This window comes from Amphiura filiformis, chromosome 16 (assembly GCF_039555335.1).
Source record: "Amphiura filiformis chromosome 16, Afil_fr2py, whole genome shotgun sequence".
In the NCBI taxonomy this organism is placed as follows: domain Eukaryota; kingdom Metazoa; phylum Echinodermata; class Ophiuroidea; order Amphilepidida; family Amphiuridae; genus Amphiura; species Amphiura filiformis.
In genome coordinates, this window is record NC_092643.1 from 21,007,651 (window position 1) to 21,031,289 (window position 23,639).

Genomic DNA, 23,639 nt, shown 5'->3' on the forward strand with positions numbered 1-23,639 from the left:
CACCTGGGTCCTGGAAGAGTTCGGTGGCTGTGCAACAATATTAAGCCAACAAAGCTTCGAGCAAGCTAGTGAAGATTAGAGTTGAACTTGAATTTGAATACTGTGTATGGTGATGGTAGGTTAATATTCTATTGAAATGCTTTGAACGTCACCTGACATGATGGTATTATGGTAACATGCGGAAGTGCATCATAAGCTTACATATGTCAGTGTATGTCATCATACATTTATGTACATCACACTCACATCACAGTATTAAACAGTTAAACAGTTCAATTCAGCCATGTCAGCTGTGCTGTGCATCACTCAAATTGTATAGGTAACCCAGGCAAACCTTAGACACATTTGCTAGTCAGTCAAATTCGCCGACAATGTCAATGCATTTTTACATAGAAATTTAATACAAGTGCCTGAAGAAAGAAACCTACATAAATATGTTTTCTATACTTCACTTGACCCAAATATATGATTTTTTATGGTGATAAGTCACCCGTACATGGAATTTTAGAGGGATTTGGATAGCATTTCCATTAAAAAAAGCTGCTATCATAATGAGACTAAGATCTAGAAACACCCCGAAATGCCGTTTTGGGGAATTTTGCTAGCTGAAACTTTTTGATGAAAGTCAATCTTTGACAAGATGTTACTTTGCTACGGAAAGTGCTATGAAAAAATGGTTTTCAGTTTTGGCTTTGTTTACTCAAGGGCTTTTATTTGATATATAAAATGATGCAGTTTGATGGCAAATTTAAATTCACATCTAGCATACCTACATTGTACATGCATACAAGGCAATGCGACGTGTAGAACGGGATGTGCAAGTGTGACCATGTCCCAAACCAAGTTTATGTGATGTACACACTACACAGCTCAGCCGTTTTCGCCAAACGTTTGGCAAACAATTCCAAGGGCGTTTCTTCACTTTAGGGGTTTTTATTCTTACATGTTATAACTGCATTGGGGAAGTACAGTGTTATAACCCTAACCCTAACCAGTGCAGAAGGCAGCTATTACATGTAAAAATAAAAAACCCAAAGTAAAGGAATGCCAACAATTGCCGATCACAAACGCGTTTGTCAAACATTTTTGCAAAAATGATGTGCGGTGTAAACAATAACATTTTGCCAATGTAAAATGATCTGTTGATTGCTAAATCATAAATGTTTGACAAAACGCCAGCGTAAGCGGCTATGTATATCAGATCAGATACAGTACTTACGTAATGTACACATGACCATATCAAGTTTAAGGATAGGCCTACTATTGTTGTTGGTGGAGAATTTAACCTTGCTAATACTACTACATGTATGTAGGTATGCCAGGTGAATTTTGCCATCAAACTGCATCATTTTATATATCAAATTAAAGCCCTTGAGTAAAGAAAGCCAAAACTGAAAACATGCCCCTTGGCTATGCCTCCAGGCATAGTCAAGGTTTTGAGAACTCCTTGGGCCTATAATTTTAACCATACCCCTCATAGCAGTCAATATTTGTATACCATACCCCTCATAGCAGTTAATATAGGCCTATAGCCTTGTTTTGCAAATCTGGTTTACTAAAAGGTCAATAGCCTTTCTCAACACCTACAATTATAATGTACCCGTGTACATAGCATCTGTCAAAGGCATTAATTTTACCCGTCCCAGGAGCAAACTTCCCATCTTAAGTGATGGGCAGGCAGGTGGCTGGCTAGCTACATGTAAGATACTGGCGTCAACCAACTCTAAATCCCCTCTCAATTAACAATTAAAATACAAGTTACTCCTTGAGTGAATGTGTCATGGCTAATAAATAGGTTTATTTTTGTATCATTCTTTACACAGGGTCTATTACCGTACTTTCTTTAGTACAGAATATCGTTGCAAAATCTTGACCAATCACCATGGCAACCAAAACAGTGCAATCTGGAAGTGAAGTGAGGAATAGGAAGACGAGTGAGAAAGACAAATCACCGGAAAAGAAGAAAACAGAACCAGTGACAAGTGGAAGTGATGGAGAAGAAGAGGAAAATGGCAGACAACCCGATGACCCGTAAGCTTTAATACTTAACCCCCTGAGCACTACCTGCTGATCTAACATTGCCTCTGATTGGTCAATTAGGTGATATCGTCACTTTAATCACCAATCAGAATGGAGCTTTGCAAATAATTCACCCCAGTTTTTTTTAAATTATTCTAACAATGTTACTGATTGGTCCAATTGATAATCAAAACTTCTTTTTGGCCAATCGGCAGGTAGTTCTCATGGGGTTAATATCTTGATTTAAAATACGACTGTCATCAAAATTTTGTTGATGTTTAGAACTTGTCAGCATTTTTCAAATCAAAACAAGTCAACATTTTTCAGATAAAATAACAATTACCATACCAATCAGTGCCATAATTGAGGGATTACTTTATAAATCTGGTCTAATGAAAGTAATAAATAATAATAATAATAATAATAAAGTAGCATCAAAAAGTTCTAAAAACACTATAAGTCCTAACATAACAATCAGAACAAAAAAGTAACCAAAATGGAACAAATGAACAACAGCTAACAAAAAAAAAAAAAATTGAAATCAAACGGTATTGTGTCTCATCTTCAGTTGACAGTAGGTCTGTGTCAGCGTGCCAGCAGTATGTGATATGAGCAAGGAACGGACAAATCGCCATTCTACATGGTGTGTACATTCTACACCCCACGGGATTAGGTTAGCATGCATGATTCAACACGGCCACTGCAAAATCCAATTTGGCGTTACTTTCAACTTGAGACAAGACACACTACAGAAACAACAAATGTAGCCGTCTTTTGTTTTTATTGTATGTTTGCTCCTTATTTTGCCTATATCTCAATTTGATTATTGCCAACTTTGGTAGCCCTTCTAATATAGGGCATTTTGACTGTGGTGATCCAAAACCATGCTATATCATAAAAACCTGGCTATATATATCCTGAGAACTGCTAAACCCAGTGACTGCTAATTTCCCAGATGGTGCGGTTTTAGCGGTTCTCGGATATAGTGTGTTTAAGTGGGGCTAAACTTTGGTCTGATTATCTTTGCATCTTTAGATTCAAAGATCACAGGCAGTCATTTAAGATTATTTTGGTTATACTTTTAAAAAACAAAATGCTACAAAATTTGGGGCATACTGATTACTGATTACTGATGTACAGTGTACCATACATTTTGCACTTTTATATTTTCTATTAAATCTAGTTTTTTTTGAAGCAGCGCCCGCAGGCGATGCTTCCCTATTTAATTTCACCGAAATGACTTGCATACGATAGGTGATATGCCTCAACTTTTGTTGATACACCATTCAAAATTCATACGATAATCGAGCTCAAATGAGATCGAAAATTGTAGGTTAAGCGCATGCACATTCTGTCCTTTTCAGCCAAATCCTTAGACGTTTAGGGTTAGTAATATTATTATTTGAGTGAGTTTGCACTAATTTGATCAAAATCACCACTTTTTAATTGATTCTTGTTACTTTTGTGTATGTTTGCTTCAGTATCTGTATGTCTGCAACATCAAAAAGACACCTTGGGTATCAAATTAGCTCATTTCCCTGTTTACGCCACTGAGGGTATCAATATAGATATTTCCAAGTTGAGGCCATTTAGGGTATGGTTTTTGCATGTGCTACGCCATTTAGGGTAGGATTTTGCATGTGTTTCGCCATTAAGGGGTGCAATTTGGTTAATTAATTTGGAAAATTCGCCATTAAGGGTGCATTCAGAGGTGTTCGGACGCGGGTGGGAGGCACTTTTGTGTGAGAGTGACCCCGTTCTCCGGTCATGATTATACTTTGATAGAGGACGGGAGTAAAAACTTTGATTAAAAAGTGTTATAAACACAAGGAAAAGCAAGGTTATCGGAAATATTCAATTATTCTCATGATCATACACGATACAAAATATATGTGTGGGGGTCTCCTGGTTGAGGTATACGGGGATGTGCCACGGTTTTAGGGTACCGCACCTTTTCAGCGATTTTGGTATATGATTATGGGTGGGTTTTAAGTGCATTGGACCAATATTTAAATGATAAATCCTTGGCGCTGCTTAACCCTTTAAAAGGGTTTTTTTTATTTTGTTTGTCTTTTAGAATCCATGTTGCACAGGATTCTTTACTTAGCCATACCAGTGGATTTAGCAACTACAGAGGGTTTTTGAATCTGTGCATAGTGCTCCTGGTAAGTGATTCTAAATTATTTGGTTTTGAAAAAAAAAAAAGATCATCCTTACTGTGATATCACCAAAGAGGTTAAACCCAAAGAGAACCAACCGGGGCACTCGACTTTCGGTATTTTGGTAAGAGCCTACACACAGAAAAAGGGGGGTCTCTCAGTGAGAAGGTCCCAAAAATTTGGTGACAGGAAAACAAAAAAGGGGGTCATTGGGTGAGAGGAAGTTGAAAATGGGGGTCAATGTGGCTGCACATCCCCTTCACCCATTTGTAATGAGTGCCCCGGGGAACCAACTCTGCCATGTTTGCGGATCCCTCACTGAAAGGGAATAAGCTTAAAATGAAAGCTCTATTTTGATAAGTTACTCATATGATTGTATTATGTAATTAACCAATCAGGGACAATATAAGAAAGAAAGGCATACCTTAGTTGGAGGTTGGTGATGAGGCCCTTGTTATGAACATTTTTTAAGGGTTATGGACTTCAATATTGATATTAAGATTAAAATTGTCATATCCTTTTAAAAAATGGGTATTTATAATGAAGAGCAATGCTCTGTAAGATCCAGGGCCTAGATTTTGTGCCGGGTTGCTTCACTAACTCTATGATTCAAAGAAATTGATTCTCCCAACACGAGAATCTATTCTGTGATTCTCATCAAATCTGAGGCCCTGAGATCCAATTTACATTGTTCAAGATTAATTATTATAATTCTTATATATTGTCTATTTTTTGTTCAGGCTATGTCAAGCAGCAGACTTGTCCTGGAAAATCTAATCAAGTAAGTATCATTTATGCATACTCTGCTCTACATAACATAAGGTTGATAAGAAAGCCACTTGACTACCATTATATGCACAACAAATTCTAATTATGTAAGGAATGTTCTGTCTCCCCTCTCTTTCTCTCTCCCCCCTCTCGCATATAAGCTCATATACCACCGGCGTGTCCAGGATCTCTTCCTGCGGGGGGCTCAGAAGGGCTTTCAGAGTTATGCGGAGGGCTTAATGGTATGAATGGTAGTAGGGCTGAAGAGGCTTATAAGGTGGAAAATATAAGACTCATAACACTGTATATTGATATGGCATGCACGCAGTTGGGCCCAATGCTTACGCTAGTTGTGCGTTGCGTACTGCTTGACTGGCGCATGCTTATGTGAATTTACGTGTGCGTGAGTTGGGATTTTATTGACATGCACAGTAGCAAAAGCCAAATAATTTCCGCCTTATTGAAGCCAAATAAACTTTAGTATGATTTATTGAGCCAATCAGCAGCATTGTAAGAAGATGATTAAGCATAAATATTTAGAAGCTGTATTTTAATTGGTCACTCAGATTAATATTATATGTAATTATTAAAATTAACCAATCAGGGGCTATATAATTAACCAAATAGGAAGTATAGGCATTATACCATTTTTCACCCTGATGTTGCAGTGACGTCAACATGTTCAGGCAACTGTTTCACTTGTGCATCACTGCTGCATCTTTCAGCGTGTGCGTGTGTTGCCAGCGCTTTGAGAGAACACTAGCAATTTGAAGCTGCACCCAATATAATGCATTGTTATGTTTTGATGGATCCAAGTGTGTGCAAATATTGGATCCAAAACATAATAATGATAAAATTGGATGCTTTACGCCCAATATTTATTAGTATCGCTATGAGTTGTAAAATATTGGGCTCGACTACGTCTCGTCCAATATTTTTAAACTCGTAGCTCGGCCAATAAATTTTATATCACACAGATGGTACTGCCACATCAGGGTGAAAATGGTATAGTGCCCATGGGGTAAAATTCTACTAACACAGGTTCTAAAGATTTCATACACCATCTCTTACTGTATTGATTATTTCAGATATGGCATCCTGGTGGATCCAATATATTTTATAAAGCTATTTATTGAAGATCCATACAGCTTACCGTCAGGACTACTCGGAATGAGTAAGTTGATATCAGTGCAAAATTATTTCTTCAGAGGAACAATTTTGTTGGGAAGCATGCAAGAATTACTAGTATTTGATTCTCTTGTAAAACTGCACACTTCAAAAACTGATGAGAATTAACTTAATTTCTTCAGAGGTACAATTTTGTTGTGAGTCATGCAGTAATCATTTGATTCTCGTAACACTGGCTGCAACATACACTTCAAAACCTGATGAGAATTTAAATTGTTGTTGAGAATCTTTTCAATGAACTAATAGACCATTTCGGAAAATCCTGAAAGCCCTTTAGCGATTTAACCCTACATAAATCGCATTAATATTGTTACTATACAGTTCTCTGTGGGCAGTAAAGATGATCGCTAAGGATATGCACGTTGGTGTCTACATATGTAGGGTTTAATCACAAAGTCTTTTAGGATGTACAGAAAATGTGTAACACCCATTTATGACCAGATTTACAACTTGTAAATGTACCGACGGAAATATATTTTTGATAATAAGAGGGGGGCACTGGCACTAATAAAAAAAATTTTAAAATTAAAAGTTTCAAATGTAATGTATTTTAAAAGTTTATTATGTGTCAAAACTATATCAGGACAAACAGATGTAAATTTTACTTTTGAGTTGTTTGTTTACAATTGTCACAAAGTTATTCATATCTGTTAGGCCCAAAAAAAATAATTGTTTGTGTGTCCTCCACAAGAGGATGTGTGGGCCGGGCAGATTTTTTTTTTGGATTTGGCGTATTCCTGGACCTAGCTAGAGCTAAATGCTACAATCATTCATGGTGACTTAAAAACAACAACATTTTGTTTCTTAAATATGCAGTTTAAGTTATAATTTGTGTTCATGTCATAGTCTTTTAATCAGCGTTCGAAATTTTGGTTGTCCGTTCGCCCGGGACAACTAAAAAGTCGCCGGACAACCAAAAATACTGATTCGGTTGTCCGTCGGACAACCATAAATCTGTAGCCAAAACGTACCTTTGTACATATAAGGACAACCAAAAACTTAGACGGACAACCAGAAATTGTAACCTGGTTGTCAGTGGGACAACCATTTATTTTTCCTTAATTCGAACACTGCTTTTAATGATTTCAAATCCAATGTATTTTGAAGTCACTAAAAATAATAGACTATGACATGAACACAAGTTATATCTTTGCATATTGAAGACACAAAATGTTTTTGGAGGCTTTTTTTAATTTTCAACCATGAAAGATCTTAGTATGTAGCTCTAGCTAGGTCCAGAGATACTCCAAATCTGAAAAAAAAAATTGAATTTTACTTATTTTTATTTTTAAAAAATTGGAAAAAAAAGAATTGGTCAGGCATTAATCTGAGGAGCGGGCGGTGGAGGACAAACAAACAACTTTTTTTTTTTTTTTTTTTTGAGCACATAATTTACCTTCCTCTTTTCAGGCATTAATATCTTCATCTTGTTGCAATTTGGAAATGAAATACTTGTGTCAAAGGTAAGTCAAAAACAGGCAGTGGCGGCACCAGGAATTGTTTTCGGGGGGGGGGGGGAGCAAAGTGAATTTCAGGGGAAAATCAACAAATTTTGCACAAAATTACTGCAAAAAGTGGAAATTTTCATAATTTTGGTTTTTTACTGGGGAGCAACAGGGGGTAGCAAGAGGTCTGACTGGAGGGCATTTGCCTCCCCATGTCCCCCCCTGCCCCGTGGCACCGCCAATGAAAACGGGTAAACCTACACAAAATTAGCCTATTACCAACACATCCTTACGGGATTAGACAGCTTTAAGCTGGATAACCAATGTGTTGATATGGGATAACTCTGTGGAGGCTTGCATGAACGTATTATCAAAAAACACAAACAATATTATTTGAGGTTCTTTTTGTACAATTCCAAATAAAATGTAAAAAATAGTTTTTCACCAGACAGTGGCAGACACACAGTTGCAAATAATAAAGGGGACAAGTAGAAAAAGTGATCCCGTCTTGGCATTGAACCAAGGAGAAAATGTGGATGCTTACTCATATTTTCAGTGATATGTTTCACCACTAGACTAGTTTTAAAAATTCCAGGAAATTGAGGTTGAGAAAATCTACTGTTTTATGTTGTTTAACCTCTCTGACCAGTTTTCCATGGTTCTTTTCTTATTTTATTCATAGCATGATGTCAATTTTGAATCATAACTGTATTCAAATTGGGCTGTACCACAGCTGTACAGCATCTTGTTAGCAAAAATCACTCCAATTACTTTCTAGAAATTTCACTTGACACATATTTATTTGTAACCATTATTTGTTTCAAAATTGGCAATTGTTTCTGAAATTAAAAAAAAACATGATAAAGGTTTGTTGACTTTTTATCCTCTGTGTTGATCTGCATTTTTTCTTCCTCTTCAGGATAAAATATCGGAGCAGTTGAGCTACGCATTGACTGTGATAAACTGTTCTGTAATAGCAACGTTTCCTGTGATAGTGATCACCTTAGTGAGACCCAATCCAGGTGAGAATTAAGTAGTATCATTTACTTACACAATTCATTGAACCTGCCAAAACAACACCAGCCAGCCTTGATTCTCAGTAAGACTTCCTCTCTTGTGTTGTCCTCCATTTTGACTGTCTTGCCCAGATACTTGTAACTATCTACTTTCTCAATCGGTTCATTGTCAATTTCAATGGACTCTGTAGTGTCAAAGTTGGTCATGTATTTCGTTTTTCCTTTGTGTATTTTTAGTCCAATTTTCCTGCTCTCAGTGTTCAAACTATTTAGCTGAACTTCCAAATCTTTGACTGATGGTGATGTAAGGGCTACATCATCTGCAAACCTCAGGTCAGTTAACCATTCTCCATCGATGTTGATACCTCTTTCGTCTAAATCTAGTTGTTTGAAAATTTGTTCCATGGCAGCTGTGAATATTTTTGGAGAGATTGTGTCCCCTTGCCGTACTCCCCTCTTTATGTGGATAGGCTTGGAGACATCCTTATCTATGTGGATTGTAGCTGTGGCGTTTGTGTAAATGTCTTCCAGAATCTTAACATACCCTTTGTTGACTCCAATCCTTCTTAAGGCTGCAAATAAGTCACTATGTTCCACGGAATCAAAAGCTTTCTCGTAATCTATATAGCCAATACAAAGCTTCAGCTGATACTCATTTGCTTTCTCAATCAGTTGGTTCAAAGCATGCAGATGATCAGTTGTTGAAAAGCCCTCTCTGAAGCCTGCCTGCTCTCTAGGTTGATTTTCATCCAAGATTCTCTTGATTCTATTCTGAATGATTCGTGTGAAAATTTTATATGCATGTGATAGCAGACTAATTGGTCGGTAGTTTTTGATATCCTCTTTATCTCCTTTCTTATGTAGAAGAATAATCTTAGCTTCCTTCCAGGCTGCTGGTATCTTCTTTTCTGTCAATATTTCGTTGTATAGTCTTGTTAATTGAGTGATGATTTCCGCACCTCCTATCTTATACACGTCACTGGATATGTTATCAGTGCCAGGTGCTTTGTTGTCTTTCATTTGTTTTACTGCTGTCTCTACTTCTTTAACAGTTACATTTGGTATGTCTATTTGATCTGGAGACAAGAAGTTTGGTTTACTTGGGTTAGAATGAGAGCTATATAGGTCTTGGTAAAACACTCACAGATGTTGAGTATTTCTTCTCTACTAGATGTAGGAATACCATTTTTGTCTTTCATCTGGCTGATTCTAGTTTTCTTACTGTTCATTTTGGAGATCTGTTTTGGTCCTTTACCACTTTCTAGGATGGACTCAATTTGTTCTCTTTGTTTTCTTCTACTTCTCTGACGCCTCTTCTTTCTAACTTCCTTCACAGTTTCCTTGTACTCTACTTTCTGAGTAGTAGTTTATGATTTCTCTGAGTATCTTTCTTTTAATATCTAGCTCCTCAATCTCAATATCTTCTTTGGTTTTTGGTTTCTTTGTTCTTTCTTGTGGTGCTATCTCTTCAGCAGCCTCTGTCACTGTGCTGGATATAAGTGTAGATCTTGAGTCTATATCCATATCATCCATATCCAGTGCTGTGAATCGATTCTTGAGTGTTAGTTGAAATTCTTCCCTCCTTTCTTTCAGCCGCATAGTTTGCTCTTTTTCAGAGCCACTGATTGGGTAATTACATGATATAATCATCTGAGTAACCAATCAAAAGAGAGCTTTTAGATCTCTTAGCACTTAAAAGCTTAATCCCCTTCAGCCCTACTGACCATTATTCATAGGTTAATGAACACGTATTACTTATTGGGAGAGAAATTAGACAAAATAATGCACACGCACTGATGTTGATGCATCTAAAACAAGTGATTTTTAATTTTTTTATATAACAAATTATCACTAAAAGTGTTGGAAAACAGAACTAAATATAAATGCATCAACCCGCCCGAAAAATGAATCACTCCTACGCGACGCGAACATGTGCGAAACACTGTGCGTAGTACGCGGAGTGCACAATATACACAATCAATGCATGTTTCGTACTTTTCTAACAGCTTTTCTGATTGGCTGCTTTGATATAGAAGTGTATGAATACCATATCTCTGCTTTGTTCAATATATGATATAGAGCTCTTTGTAATCATGCACCTGCAGAAGTGGGAATGACTACTCGTGATCGCTAACTTAGAGATGTGAATTTCCACATTTTTTGATCCAAGACCACTCACATCCCTGTCAAATGGAGTTACCCATACATACTCCCTGAGTGAACGATTATGGTCATGTCTTCCATAGCGGGTGTATAGATTTTAGTATTTTGTTTACAAATGTTATCAAATATATACAATTCTCAGTTGATGTTTCCATTTCTAACCGAAGGTTTCAATTAAAATTACTTTTTCCATTCCAGTTGGCAGCTTCATTAGTCTTGGCATGTACACAGTAGGCTTCATGAAGATCATCTCGTACTCGGTAACAAATAAATGGTGTAGACATGCTCTCAGGGAAACAAAGGCAGACAAGAAAAAAGAGGTCAAAAAAGACAGGAGGAAAAAGAAGAGCTCCAAGAGATCACTAGAGAAAAATGCAAGTGAAGATGAAAAAACAACCGAATCTAAAGGTAAGGTTAACTTCATCACTGGGCGGGAAAAACATCATATGTGCCTCTGGCCCTTGAACATGGATAAAGCCTTGTAGGTGTAGACTTTATATTGAAGAGGTTGCTTCATCCATGTTCAAGGGCCATAAGTACACGCAGGAAACACCTCATTTACTTTTGGCCCGTGAACATGGATAAAGGCTTCTAGGTGTAGACTTTATATTGAATGGTTTCCTTCATCCATGTTCAAGGGCAAAAGTACATATGAGGTTTTTCCCGCCCAGTGATGACTTGTTTTGTGTCAAGAAAATGAGCATGAGACTGATATTGTTTGCTTGGAACACAATGAGATCACCTGCATTGGGCTATTCCATTTAAAATCCACACTACCCCTGTGGAAGATTTAGTTTAAGTTTGCTGCAGAGGGAGTATCAACTTTGAGTAGAATACACAATTTGGTAACTTCCATTTGAAATACTTACTCCAGTTGTTGAAGATATCGGTAAAGCCATAATACAGGGGGAGTATGTGTTTCAAAATGATTAACTCTGACCAATTACATTTGAAAAACATACTCCCCCTGTGCAAGATATTTCCAAAATCTTTACAATTTTGTTTTTGCATTTGATAGAATTTGACATTCTGATGAACAAACATCAGGTCAGGGATAATAACATTTTTAAATGGCAAAATGGCTTTGACACTGTAATAAACATAATATTTTATAAGGTTCACCTATCGTTAGTAGTAAAGGAGACGCAAAGAAAGAGATCCCGTCTGTGATTCAAACCCATAACTTCAGGTTTACAAGACCTGTAACTTATATAAATCCTTTCGATTTTCAAACAGATGCAGATACAATTACCAAAGAAAATGGGGCAATGGTGCAACAACTAAAGCAAGAAGATTTGGTGCATTATCCTTGTAATCTGAATATCAAAGGTAAGCATTGATTTCAACATGACAAGCGTGGCTGATCGGGAAACACCTCATGTATTTCCAAAGGTCAAAGGTAATACCTCATGTGAACCCCAATGACAAAACATGCAATTTTGGTCATCTTTTTTATGTGTCAACTTGGAAGACAATGTCCTAACACCTTCTGTTACTTCCCTTTTAGCTGTAAATTGCATAAGTGTCTGTAAATAAGCAAATAACCCACACCCATTTTTTTATATAAGTCCTGTTAGTTTTGAACTGTTGCTTGTGTCTCATGCAAAATCAGAAAAATCTATATATATGTGCCCATCCACCACAAACTGGTCGTAAAGTCGGCATTTACCATTTTGAGATACAATCAAAAACAATATATGGATTTCTATGTAAAATATATATAAAAAATTTGACCTTTGATGAACCATAACTTCACTTCCAGATGTCAGATAAAGCTGGTTGAGGTGTCATTCTAAAGCTGAAAGTACATTGTTACAAAATCTGCAATAAACAGAAAATGGTCTAGAGCCGACTTTACTACCACTTTGTGGTGGATGTATATGAGGCATTGTCGTCATTGGGGCCCACTTTTCACATACAAGGTTTTACATTTGACCTTTGGAATTACATAAGAGGTTTTTCACGCCTTGCGACGCAAGGAAGGTGTCCCTGACCTTAACCTGAAGGGGATTAAGCTTAAAATAGCTTAGATATCTAATAGCTCTACTTTGATTGGTTACTCAGATGATTTTATCATATAATTAAGGGCTCTCTTTGAAATTACCTTACACAGGAAGGTGTGCGCCATCCTGCAGCTTTCCTGTGCTAGCCTTCTTTTGTTAAAATCCTGTGTGATTATAACACTGCAATTAGCCACTTAAATTAGGAGCGCGCTTTCCTGGGTTGTGCGATGAGCCGTAGTCAGAGTAAATCTTCCCATTCGTCATGGACCACTTCAAAAGGCAGGGTGTATCACTGATGCATATAATCCATCCGTTTTATGACCGAGCTTTCCTGAGGCGCGCGCTTAGCGAGGGGAATCCTGCCTTCATTCTGTGTGAATACGTGGTAGGGTATTTCAATATGAGCCCTAACCAATCAGGGGCACTGAAGGCAGTAGTGCCCATGGGGTTAAATAATATGTTAAAATCCTGATCTGTGAGTAACAGCAATTTTCATAGTCAAAGCAGGTTAGATTTTGATGACTACAATATAGAACATCTCCTCTCATGTAAATAATGTTTAAGAAGCAATATATATAGGTTCATCAGGATTTTTAGATTCATTAGGGGAAAAGTTCTCTTACAAAATCCAAACTTACTGTTTTATATTAGCAGTGACAATTCACATCCTTTCAAAAATAGGAAGTTTTGGATTTTGTATGAGAACTTTACTAAAACAGCAGCATTTGGTCTTCAAAAATTGATACATGGAAACAAAAATAACCAGTGTGGTTGAATCATTTCTTTTCAGATTTATATTATTTCATGTTGGCTCCAACTCTGGTTTACCAACTCAACTTTCCTCGAACCAAAAGAATCAGAAAGAGATTCCTCCTGCGGAGAATAATTGAAATGGTAAGTTTTGACTTCATTTGGACAATCAGTTTTGGATTTAAAATGGAAAACTTATTTGGTCAAAATTGAGGCTACGGTACAGATAAATCACATTATTGTGAATGCTTTCTATCGCTATATTGCATCCCTTAATATTTGTCTGCATGTAGCTTGGGATTGAAAATAATGAAGTTTACAAATATGATTCTTCTACTGGAAATACCATTCCGAAGGACAAAGAAAAAAGGACATTGAATTAGACTTTGATTTTGTCTGGTTACTTTTGGCTTGTGTAGAAGCCAAATGTGAAAAAATGTGAGGGCTCAAAAGGTCTTGGAGTTGTTGTTTTATTAGCAATCTTTGAATTTTTCTAATGAAATGATGGTGATGGGATATTCAGACACTATATTCCACTCATTGATGGTCTTTGGAATAAGTGAGTCCTTGTAACAGTTCTTAGCTTGTGGTCGGATGAAGGCTTTTGTGTTATCGCGTCAAGTGGGCCAGGTGATAGGGATGAGAAATGTTTGTGTTGCTGTGGCAACCTGACCGGTTATGACATTTTGTAGCAGTGTATGGTCAACTTGCCTGATTTCTTATCTGTTGCATGTCCCAATTCAGAGTTACCAGCATTTGAAAGATATTGCTATATCTATCGTAGTCTCTACATGCTAACCTGGTAGTTTTGCTCTGTACAGTGTAGAGACTTCAACTTATATATGAATTCTGACAAAGAAGCTACTTATAATTTAGTACTCAAGATAATTTAGTGCTCAAGATAATAGGATGTGCTATACACGAATCACATTCCTACACCTCACTGGCGGCCACAGCTGGGGGGTCTTCCATCCATTTTACACAACGCCAGTATCACAGGCGTGCAGCGTTTACCGCTCCCGTGATGCGGCGCAAGTGCTACGCGCTCCAATGCGCTCACGATAGTGGGCGTCTTGGATCGCAAGCCAAATGAACTAAGCTAGTTTGGCGCGGATGGCCCCCAGCTATGGCCGACTTAATCCTGACCATCACTTGGCTTGTCGGATTCGTCTATAACTAATCTTTCCCTTGAGATGGCCAAGAAGTGAATAAATTAATTCCTCGACTGGGCATTGAACCTGGGACCTCCCATTTAGTAGCTTAATGAGCATATTAAATATTATAATAATAAATTATGTATGCAATAAGAGACCTCTCCACGTGGTGTCAAAATTGCTAAGACCCAGGAGCTTACGGGAGGTGCTTCCTCCTAAATCCCCACAGGGCTTTGCCTCTGACCCCACCAGGCTAAGGCAGGCTCCGAGACCCCACCCATCAGGGGCTTCATACCAAGGTACTCCCCGTGCATGCGTAATCAATAGTGATTTTTTGAAGTATTCAAAATCCTGCTTGAGACCGGTCTGCTATTAGTTGTGTCTTGATTCCAATTCCAGATGTACATTGTGTACATGTAGAGAGATACAATTTAGATTTTTTTTTAAATATGATGTGGTACAAGAAATATTAACAAATGTAATTTTTGTGATTGTTGTTGACAGATTTTTTTGATTCAGCTATCGTTGGGGTTAATACAGCAGTGGATTGTACCGTTGATAACCAATGCTATGAAACCATTTTCAGTAAGTATCACTTGCTACATTAATCAAGTATAATCTGAGAGCATGAAAGGCACCTCTCTGATAGCAAAACTTAGGACAGTGTAAGAGCTGGACAGTGTAAGAGCAGAGATTTTATACTATGAGATAAGACACTCTGTACAAACGACCTATACGTACCATGCATGCATGTACACCGAAGTTGAGGACAGCAAAAACAGCTTGAGCAAAAATGTGATTCTTGAATAAAATTATCCATGACGTGATGCACAATAATTTATTAATTTATGCAATTAAGAATCACATCCATATATGGTATGTGTACTGTCATATATGGTTCTGCATGTCCATCACGTCATGGATTGTGCCGGTCCTGACATACAGTCTGGTCCGAGCTGGTTCTGTGATTGGTTATGTGTACTGTCCGCAAACTAGCTCCGGAGTGTTGCGGGCCTGGTAAGAGCTGGACCATATATGTTAATGAGCCATGCATGACGTAAATAAAGCAGATGACATTAAAAATATTGTCTTTTCTCGTCTCATTTGCATTATCTAATTACGTAGCTCTTTCATAGATTGGTACATTACCTTTTTAGAAAAAAAATATGTTGTGGTTATACCTATTTAGATTATTTAAACATTTTTATCACTGTTTATTTCCGACCCCTGTGTGGCACAAAATAGTGAGAACTTGAGCGGCCATTTTGTGACTCTCAGAAGGTTCAAAATTCGGAACCGCTGTATGAATCTCTTCAGCAGAACCCTATATAGGGCTCTATGGTCTCTTCTCATTCTATGTGGTAAGACCTGACCGGCGATGTTTACCTAGCGGCCATTTTGTGACTCTTGCAAATCTACATCCTCCAAATTGGTTAAGCAGGTTTGTACAGAGTTCCATAGGCCAAGGATAATCATGCCCACTGACAAGGGGCATTTTCACTCTGCCTTTCTGACTAGCGAGAAAAGGACACAGAGGACCAACAAATTTCCTTTAAAAGGGTTATTTTTGAAAGTAAAAATACCTATTTTGTTTGTGTTCTTTTGCACATTTGCCAAGTTAACATCGTTAATAGCAATGTAATTTATAGTTTACAAATATACATTGCCGTGAGAGACAGGTTAATGCTATGAGATTAATTCTGGTCACATGGATAAATGTGTGCAAACCAGATAATGTATGCTAACCAGATAAATGTGATGTGATAAATGTGGATCAAAATCAAAATTCAGTTTTCAATTCCATTACATGAGCCATTCTTAGAGTTTAATTTTGCTGAAGACCCCATCATAATTAGACTTACAGTTCCAGAGATATGGCCATTTTAGTGTTGCTCAGAACAATAAAGTACAAAGGAAGTTGAATACTATTATTGGCTATATTTCAAAATCAATATTCCCGACATCTGACTCATTTTGCTTGATCACATCATAAATGTGTGCTGTATCGTCAAGTTGAGAGCTGTTGAGAGTGCCATTAGTGAGTTTATGCAGTTGCTTCGCAACATACAGATAAATCGCCCTTCTATGCGTATGTATATTATGCCCCACAGGATTATAGATTAGCATGTGCAATTAAAAACTGCCACAACAAAATCCAACATAGCATTACTCTCAATTTAAGATGAGACACACTATAACCAATTAATAAACAGGTATGTGTCTATGAATGTTAGTATATGATACATATCCTGACCATTCTTTTATGTTTCTATTTTGATATGCAGGATATGGATATCTTTAGAATGATAGAAAGAATATTGAAATTAGCCGTAAGTACCATATTTAATGAAATAAGTTGAAATAGCTGTATGTTTATAGGTGGAATGGCCCAGAGAGAATAATTTGAACATTTTTTTTTATCATGACACAGGGGGTGTAGATTTCAAATGGACTCATCAATTCAGGTAACCCCATTTGAAATCCACGCTCCCTGTGTGTCAGATTAAGGCCATATCTTTCATAAGAGGTGTATGATTACTACTGGAATGGCCCATAGGGGTAAGCCATCTGAAATCAACCATCCACTGAGGAAGATTAATAAAGTCATATCAAATTTGACAGTTTAAATATTTCCAGATCCAAACATTTTCATCCACAAAAAGTAGAAAAGGTGTGGAAGAGTTTGGAATTCCAAACAAAATTTCAATCCATTATGTATGAATTTTAGCCTTCTCCAATAACTTCCACAGAGAGTTGATATGAAGCAGTCTCAATACTTTTCTTTTGGTCAAAGATTGATCATATAATCACCTTTGATAGTGAGCTTATGTTTTTGTATTGTTTTATTTTTCCTTAGGTTCCAAATCACTTGATCTGGTTGATGTTTTTCTATTTCTACTTCCACTCTTTCCTCAACATCATGGGAGAACTTCTTAGGTTTGCAGACAGAGAGTTCTACCAAGACTGGTGGTAAGTTATGAGTACTACCTGCTGATTGGTTACAAGAAGACAATTATGGTTTATTGGGCCAATCAGCAACATGGTAAGATTGGTGGTAGGACTGAAGAGGCTTAACCCCATGAGTACTATCTGCTGATTGGTTACAAGAAGACTATTATGATTTATTGAGCCAATCAGCAACATGGTAAGAATGGTGGTAGGGCTGAAGAGGCTTAACTCCATGAGTACTATCTGCTGATTGGTTACAAGAAGACTATTATGATTTATTGAGCCAATCAGCAACATGGTATGAATGGTGGTAGAACTGTGGAGGTTTAACCCCATGACTGGCATGATTACTACCTGCTGATTGGTTACAAGAAGACTATTATGATTTATTGAGCCAATCAGCATCATGGTAAGAATAGTGGTAGGGCTGAAGAGGCTTAACCCCATGAGTACTACCTGTTGATTGGTTACAAGAAGACTATTATGATATATTGGCCAATCAGCATTATGGTAAGAATAGTGGTAGGGCTGAAGAGGCTTAACCCCATGAGTACTACCTGCTGATTGGTTACAAGAAGACTAATATTATGATATATTGGCCAATCAGCATTATGGTAAAAATGGTGGTAGAGATGAAGAGGCTTAACCCATCAGTACTAACTGCTGATTGGTTACAAGAAGACTACTATAATTTATTGAGCCAATCAGCAACATGGTAAAAATGGTGGTAGAGATGAAGAGGCTTAACCCTATCAGTACTAACTGCTAATTGTTTACAAGAAGAATATTATGATTTATTTAGCCAATCAGCAACATGGTAAGAATGGTGGTACGGCTGAAGAATCTTGACCCCATGAGTACTATCTGCTCATTGGTTATAAGAAGACTATTAAGAATTATTTAAGCAATTAGTAGCATTGTAAGAATGGTGGAAGGACTGAAGAGGATTGAACTTAAATATCTACATGTTGTATCTAGAAGTTGTATTTCAGTTTGTCACTGATGTGAATATATCGCATCATTAGCCATTGAAAAACAGTAAGAAAGGCAATAGTTCTTAGTAGGTTGTGGACATTCAGACACTGCACTTGCAAAAAGTTTGGTTGTCCAAGCAACGCGTTGCTATAATAAAGCAAAATCACAGCTCTTTCATTCACTCTCTCTCTCTCACACATTTGATTATTTTACAGGAATTCTGAGACAGTCGGCTATTTTTGGCAAAATTGGAATATACCAGTATACAGATGGTGTAAAAGGTAAGACAGAGAGCCTGGTATACATCATATTTATAAAAAGCACATTATCATTTTTTGTCTCTCTTAGAAAATAAGCAGTCATAAGCCACTGCAATCTGTTGAGTGCAATGTTACAGACCTGTGTATGCTTAGTGTTATTTTTGTGTACATGGTCATGTTGTAATAGACCTATGACTAAGTAAGTCCTTGAATGTTATTTTAATCAGTCAAGTGAGCTCAATCGATGAGGTATTTGACTATGGTGTGAGAGGTTGCAGGTTCAAACCCTGGCAGTGGTGTAGTACGCTCTCTTGGACAAATTGAGTTACCTTGAAATTCCCCTGGATGAGGAACTTGCTGCTAATTGTCTTGTTGTAACCTGTGCGAAACAGGAGGAGCTGATCCTGGCTGCAAAGGTAAATTGTTGAATGTCAAGGGTGTGTTCTTCTAAGCAGCAAAGTCCCTGAGATGTTGTTAATGGTTTATGGACTGATGCGGGTTGTAGTGGTCAGCGACAACCTGTAAAGTGCAGAGGCTTGTGGATCAACGTCTAGGCATTGTGCCTGTGTGTAGTGCACTATAAATCATTGCACTTTTTTTCCTTCATTTTAAAATTTATTTCTTCCTATACACAGCCCACATTTACGTTCCCTGTCATGGCATGAGAATGGTATTAGGTTACTCACAATAAAGTTTTTTTTGTAATATTGCTTTTTGCGTTTTGTGAGTGATTTTTTTGCGATTTGATCTTAGGATGTGATAAACAGTATTGTTTATTTTCATTTTCCAGACATGTATACAAGCCTATGTTAAGGAGAGGGTTCAGTAAATTTCAAGCCAATGTGATGGTGTTCTTCCTATCAGCTGTTGGACATGAGGTGAGTTTATGTATAGAGATGGGTACTAGTAATCCCTAGGATATAAGGACTATGAAATTTACACCAATATCTTAAAAAAGAAACATTGAAATTACACTGATATCGTAAAATAACACTGAAAATTTTACCAATATCCTAAAATAACACTGATCTTAAAACAATGTTTCCAAATGTTGAGTGGTTTTGCTCCAGCGATTTTGATATGAGAATCAAAAATGTGTATAATAATGTCTCGTAGGATAGTACATACTTCCCGTTTGTAAACGAAACATGTCTCGGGCTTTAAATTTTACCGGGGTAATGAGAAAAGTATGAGGTTTCTTCTGGTACCACAATCTCAGTTTTGATGGAGAAAAATGGGGAAGGATGCTGTCAAATGGGCCACACCCTTTTAGTAAATATATCATAAACCTATTAGTAATTTGCAGCATCAAAATTGAAAAAATAGTGTTTTAGGAAAAGGACCAAAGTTAATAATAAGGTGATTTGAAAAATATTGTGAAGATGTGCTTGAAGATGAGACCCCAGCTTCTCATTTTGTGTCATGTTATTCCTTCCAACAAGTCTAATAAATAAATAAAATATCATGGGAGATTTTATAATACTTAATTTTAAAAACCTATAGTTTGCCAGAATATCATGTATGTTTTGTAATTCTGTATAATATCATTTTATTTTCAGTACCTTGTGAGTGTACCTCTTCACATGTTCAGACTTTGGGCTTTTATGGGAATGCTCATGCAGGTGAGAAATAACAACTGTAATCATATAGACTTATTCAACAGCTAATTGTTGTAAACAAAAACACCTCATCCAATCACACTGGCAACAGCACATTAATGAGTGTGTGGCATCATTTGTTCTGGTGCTGTCACTTCCGGGTTTAATTATTTACCGCAGGAGGAAGAACATGCCTTTTGGGGTCATTGGCAGAAATATTTTCCTATCATATTGGACTAACATGTCAGGTATATGGTTTTCAGAATATAACAGTAATGGAAAGAAAAGTGGAAATGTTCCTTCGTCGCATGTTTGACGAAGTGACCAGCTTTAATGACGTCACGATGTTAACAACGCAGCGGTATTGATAATTAATTAGGTAATTCCAAATATGGAGGTATCCAAAAGTATGCTAATTAGAAGGTTCAACGAATCGAAATACAAATCTGGTATCCAAAATTATGCAAATGAGTTGAAGGAGGTTTCGTGAACATATACAGTATTTCTTCTCTTGTTTATAGTGGACCTCTGTACTCTTACTTGATGTAGGAAATTAAATGTGGTGTCCACTGGATGGTCTAATACATAGTCAACAGAATAAGATCTATAACTTAAAGCAATAATATCAGGTGTCTGACATATTGCCATTTTTGTATATTTATTTTTTCACAAAATTAATGATAAAATAACATTAGTTTTCACTACCTTCTCATTTTGAGCTGGACCAATGACAAAAAATGAAATGAAATAGTTATTTCACTACAGCACATAGATCGCAAATAGATGTATCAGGTAATCTTATTGGATGATTAAATACCAAGATACTTTGTTTAGTGACAATTAGGTGAAGCAGAGAATACAAACATTGATAAAACATGTCAATTGAAAAATTGCAAATGCCTTTACATTTTGAACCCTACATATGTCAACACATTGTTACTGTGCAGTTCACTGTGTGCAGTAACGATGTGTGCATCCTAGGATTAAAACACAAAAGCTTTTAGCATTTTCCCAAATGGTCTGTTGTCATATCCATTTTAGCAAAATAAATTTGATTATTTTTCCTCTTTGTCTTTTATCTGCCACTAGGTACCACTAGCTTTCTTTGTCTCCGCCTTCTTAAAACATCACTATGGCAACATGGCTGTTTGGATGTCACTCATTATTGGTCAGCCAATAGCAGTGCTTATGTACGTCCATGACTACTACATTTTAACATATGGCAGCTAATGCCAAATAAAAATGTTGGTAATATCTCCAAGTAGGTGGTCAAGCAAAATTGGTTGTCAGGACTGTATCGTAATTCCCATCTGTATGTCACAGGCAAGTTACTTAAATAATGCACAATGGGTAGGTAACATTTCCAAGGTTCCCACTACACCAAGTTTTTTGGGTTTTTTAGCACAGTCAAATCAAGAGGAACATCATATTTTGAAAATTATGTGGTTCATCTGGACCCCTTCATTTGTGACTAAAACATGATAATTTTGTCAGAATTTGTGTCCAAAGACCAAAAAAATTGTTTGGGACCCTATAGTTTTCAAGTTTTGCGGATTATGGGGTCCAGTTATTTGGACCTAGCTGGAACCCTGAACATTTCATTGTACTGTATAAGAGGTTATTTTCGCATACAGATATTATTGTAATTTGCAACGCAAAAGACTTTTGTGTGTGTTGATATTTTTGCAAAATTCATGGCTTACCAATGTTATCATATGACAAAATTTCATATTTTTGTGTTGTTAATTCGCTATTTGCAAAAATAAAAACCTCATGAACATTACCTCTTATACAGTACCAGTTTGTGGGCTGGTAAAAATATCAGATGAATATGTTTGATATCAATGTGTGATGGCTGTTTATTTTTGTAGTGTAACAAATGACTAGCCAGGCAAATACTTTGAAATGTTGCCCTCCCCCTCCCCGACAGAAAAGTTACCTGCCACTGACATGAAGACATTGGGCTATTCCAGTTGAAATCCATACACCCCTTCTGGAAGACATGACCTTAATCTTCCACAAAGGGAATATGAATTTCAAATAGAGCTACATGAATAGGTGACTCCATTTGGAATCTACACCCCCATGTAGGTGATTGAGATCATGACTCATATAAGGGTTGAATGGATTTCAATTGGAATAGCCCATTAGGATACAGTCTTGACGCTGATGCCACTTAAAAAGGATACACATATCGGTGATCAAAGCATATTGACGAATAACATCCAAGTATAAACCAACCGCAAACATGACTTTATATATTATATGATTACAGAGGGTAGTGTTACCGATATTATTACGGTGCAACCCCAATTTTGCCTTGGTGGCTACTTGACTTGTACTCGGCGAATCGCGTAAGGCATTTCTTGGGTTATATAGGGACGGTTTATAGTAAAATGTTGTTCGGCATTACGCACAAGTCACAATGATACTATCTTTTATATCACTCATACATAAATTCTAGACAGTTCATTGGTTGATTACCATTTGCCATTTTTACCATCACCCTCTCCGTGTGATAGTCTTTACTATCATAGTGCTCTGCCGTAGTGCGCTTGCGCTAAGCCGTGAGCTGAGTCTTGGACTCGCCAATTTAGTTATGGGGTAGACCCCAAAATGTGAAGTATATCACGGCAAAGCATGGTGTTATGTTGATGAAAAAATGTTATTTCCTACCTTAAATAGTATTTTAGTAATAGAATTTATGCATGAATGATATAAAACAAATATTAACTGTCTTAAATTAAATGGTGAAATATAATCACTGGTGAAAGATGTATTGTTCCATTCCACTCGCCGTTCGGCTCGTGGAATGGAACAATCCATCTTTCACCTCGTGATTATATTTCACCATCACACTCATAGACAGTTAATATTTGTATAATATACCACAACAATATTGCATTGAATATTATGTCAGGTTATTCTCTTATCCTACAACAAGCTTTCTATGGTTTGTGGTTAACTGGTCAGTTACACAATGTCTGCAGTGCACAAAAAATAGTTGGTTTATGAAATGCATTGCTGGTGGAAATGTAATGAAAATTGAGAGGCAACATTGTGCTATCACTGCCAATGTGCAAACATGCAAAATCTTTTAAAAATAAGTTTTGGGTGATTGATTTTTAAAATATTTTGCACAGGCATGTTGGCGTTGATGGCATATTTGCAATCTCTCAAATATAATTAGAT

The 23,639-nt window shown here is 36.9% G+C and overlaps 1 protein-coding gene across 3 annotated transcripts; it reads left to right on the forward strand.

The window, feature by feature from the left end:
* On the forward strand, nt 1-23,157 carry LOC140135719 (diacylglycerol O-acyltransferase 1-like). 3 transcript variants are annotated; one of them, XM_072157313.1, is made up of 17 exons: nt 1-115; nt 1,824-2,031; nt 4,097-4,184; nt 4,919-4,959; nt 6,035-6,120; nt 7,545-7,597; nt 8,499-8,601; nt 10,957-11,166; nt 11,995-12,087; nt 13,552-13,655; nt 15,170-15,250; nt 16,951-16,995; nt 17,523-17,635; nt 18,805-18,870; nt 19,640-19,727; nt 20,409-20,471; nt 21,537-23,157. In XM_072157313.1, the coding sequence occupies exons 2-17, from the start codon at nt 1,883-1,885 to the stop codon at nt 21,675-21,677; spliced, it is 1,524 nt and encodes a 507-aa protein (XP_072013414.1). In that variant the 5' UTR covers nt 1-115; nt 1,824-1,882; the 3' UTR covers nt 21,678-23,157. The 3 variants fall into 3 exon arrangements, with proteins under 3 accessions (XP_072013414.1, XP_072013415.1, XP_072013416.1); XM_072157314.1 differs by having other exon boundaries at nt 7-115; nt 1,848-2,031; XM_072157315.1 differs by having other exon boundaries at nt 7-115; nt 1,853-2,031.
* Nucleotides 23,158-23,639: the final 482 nt, after the last annotated feature.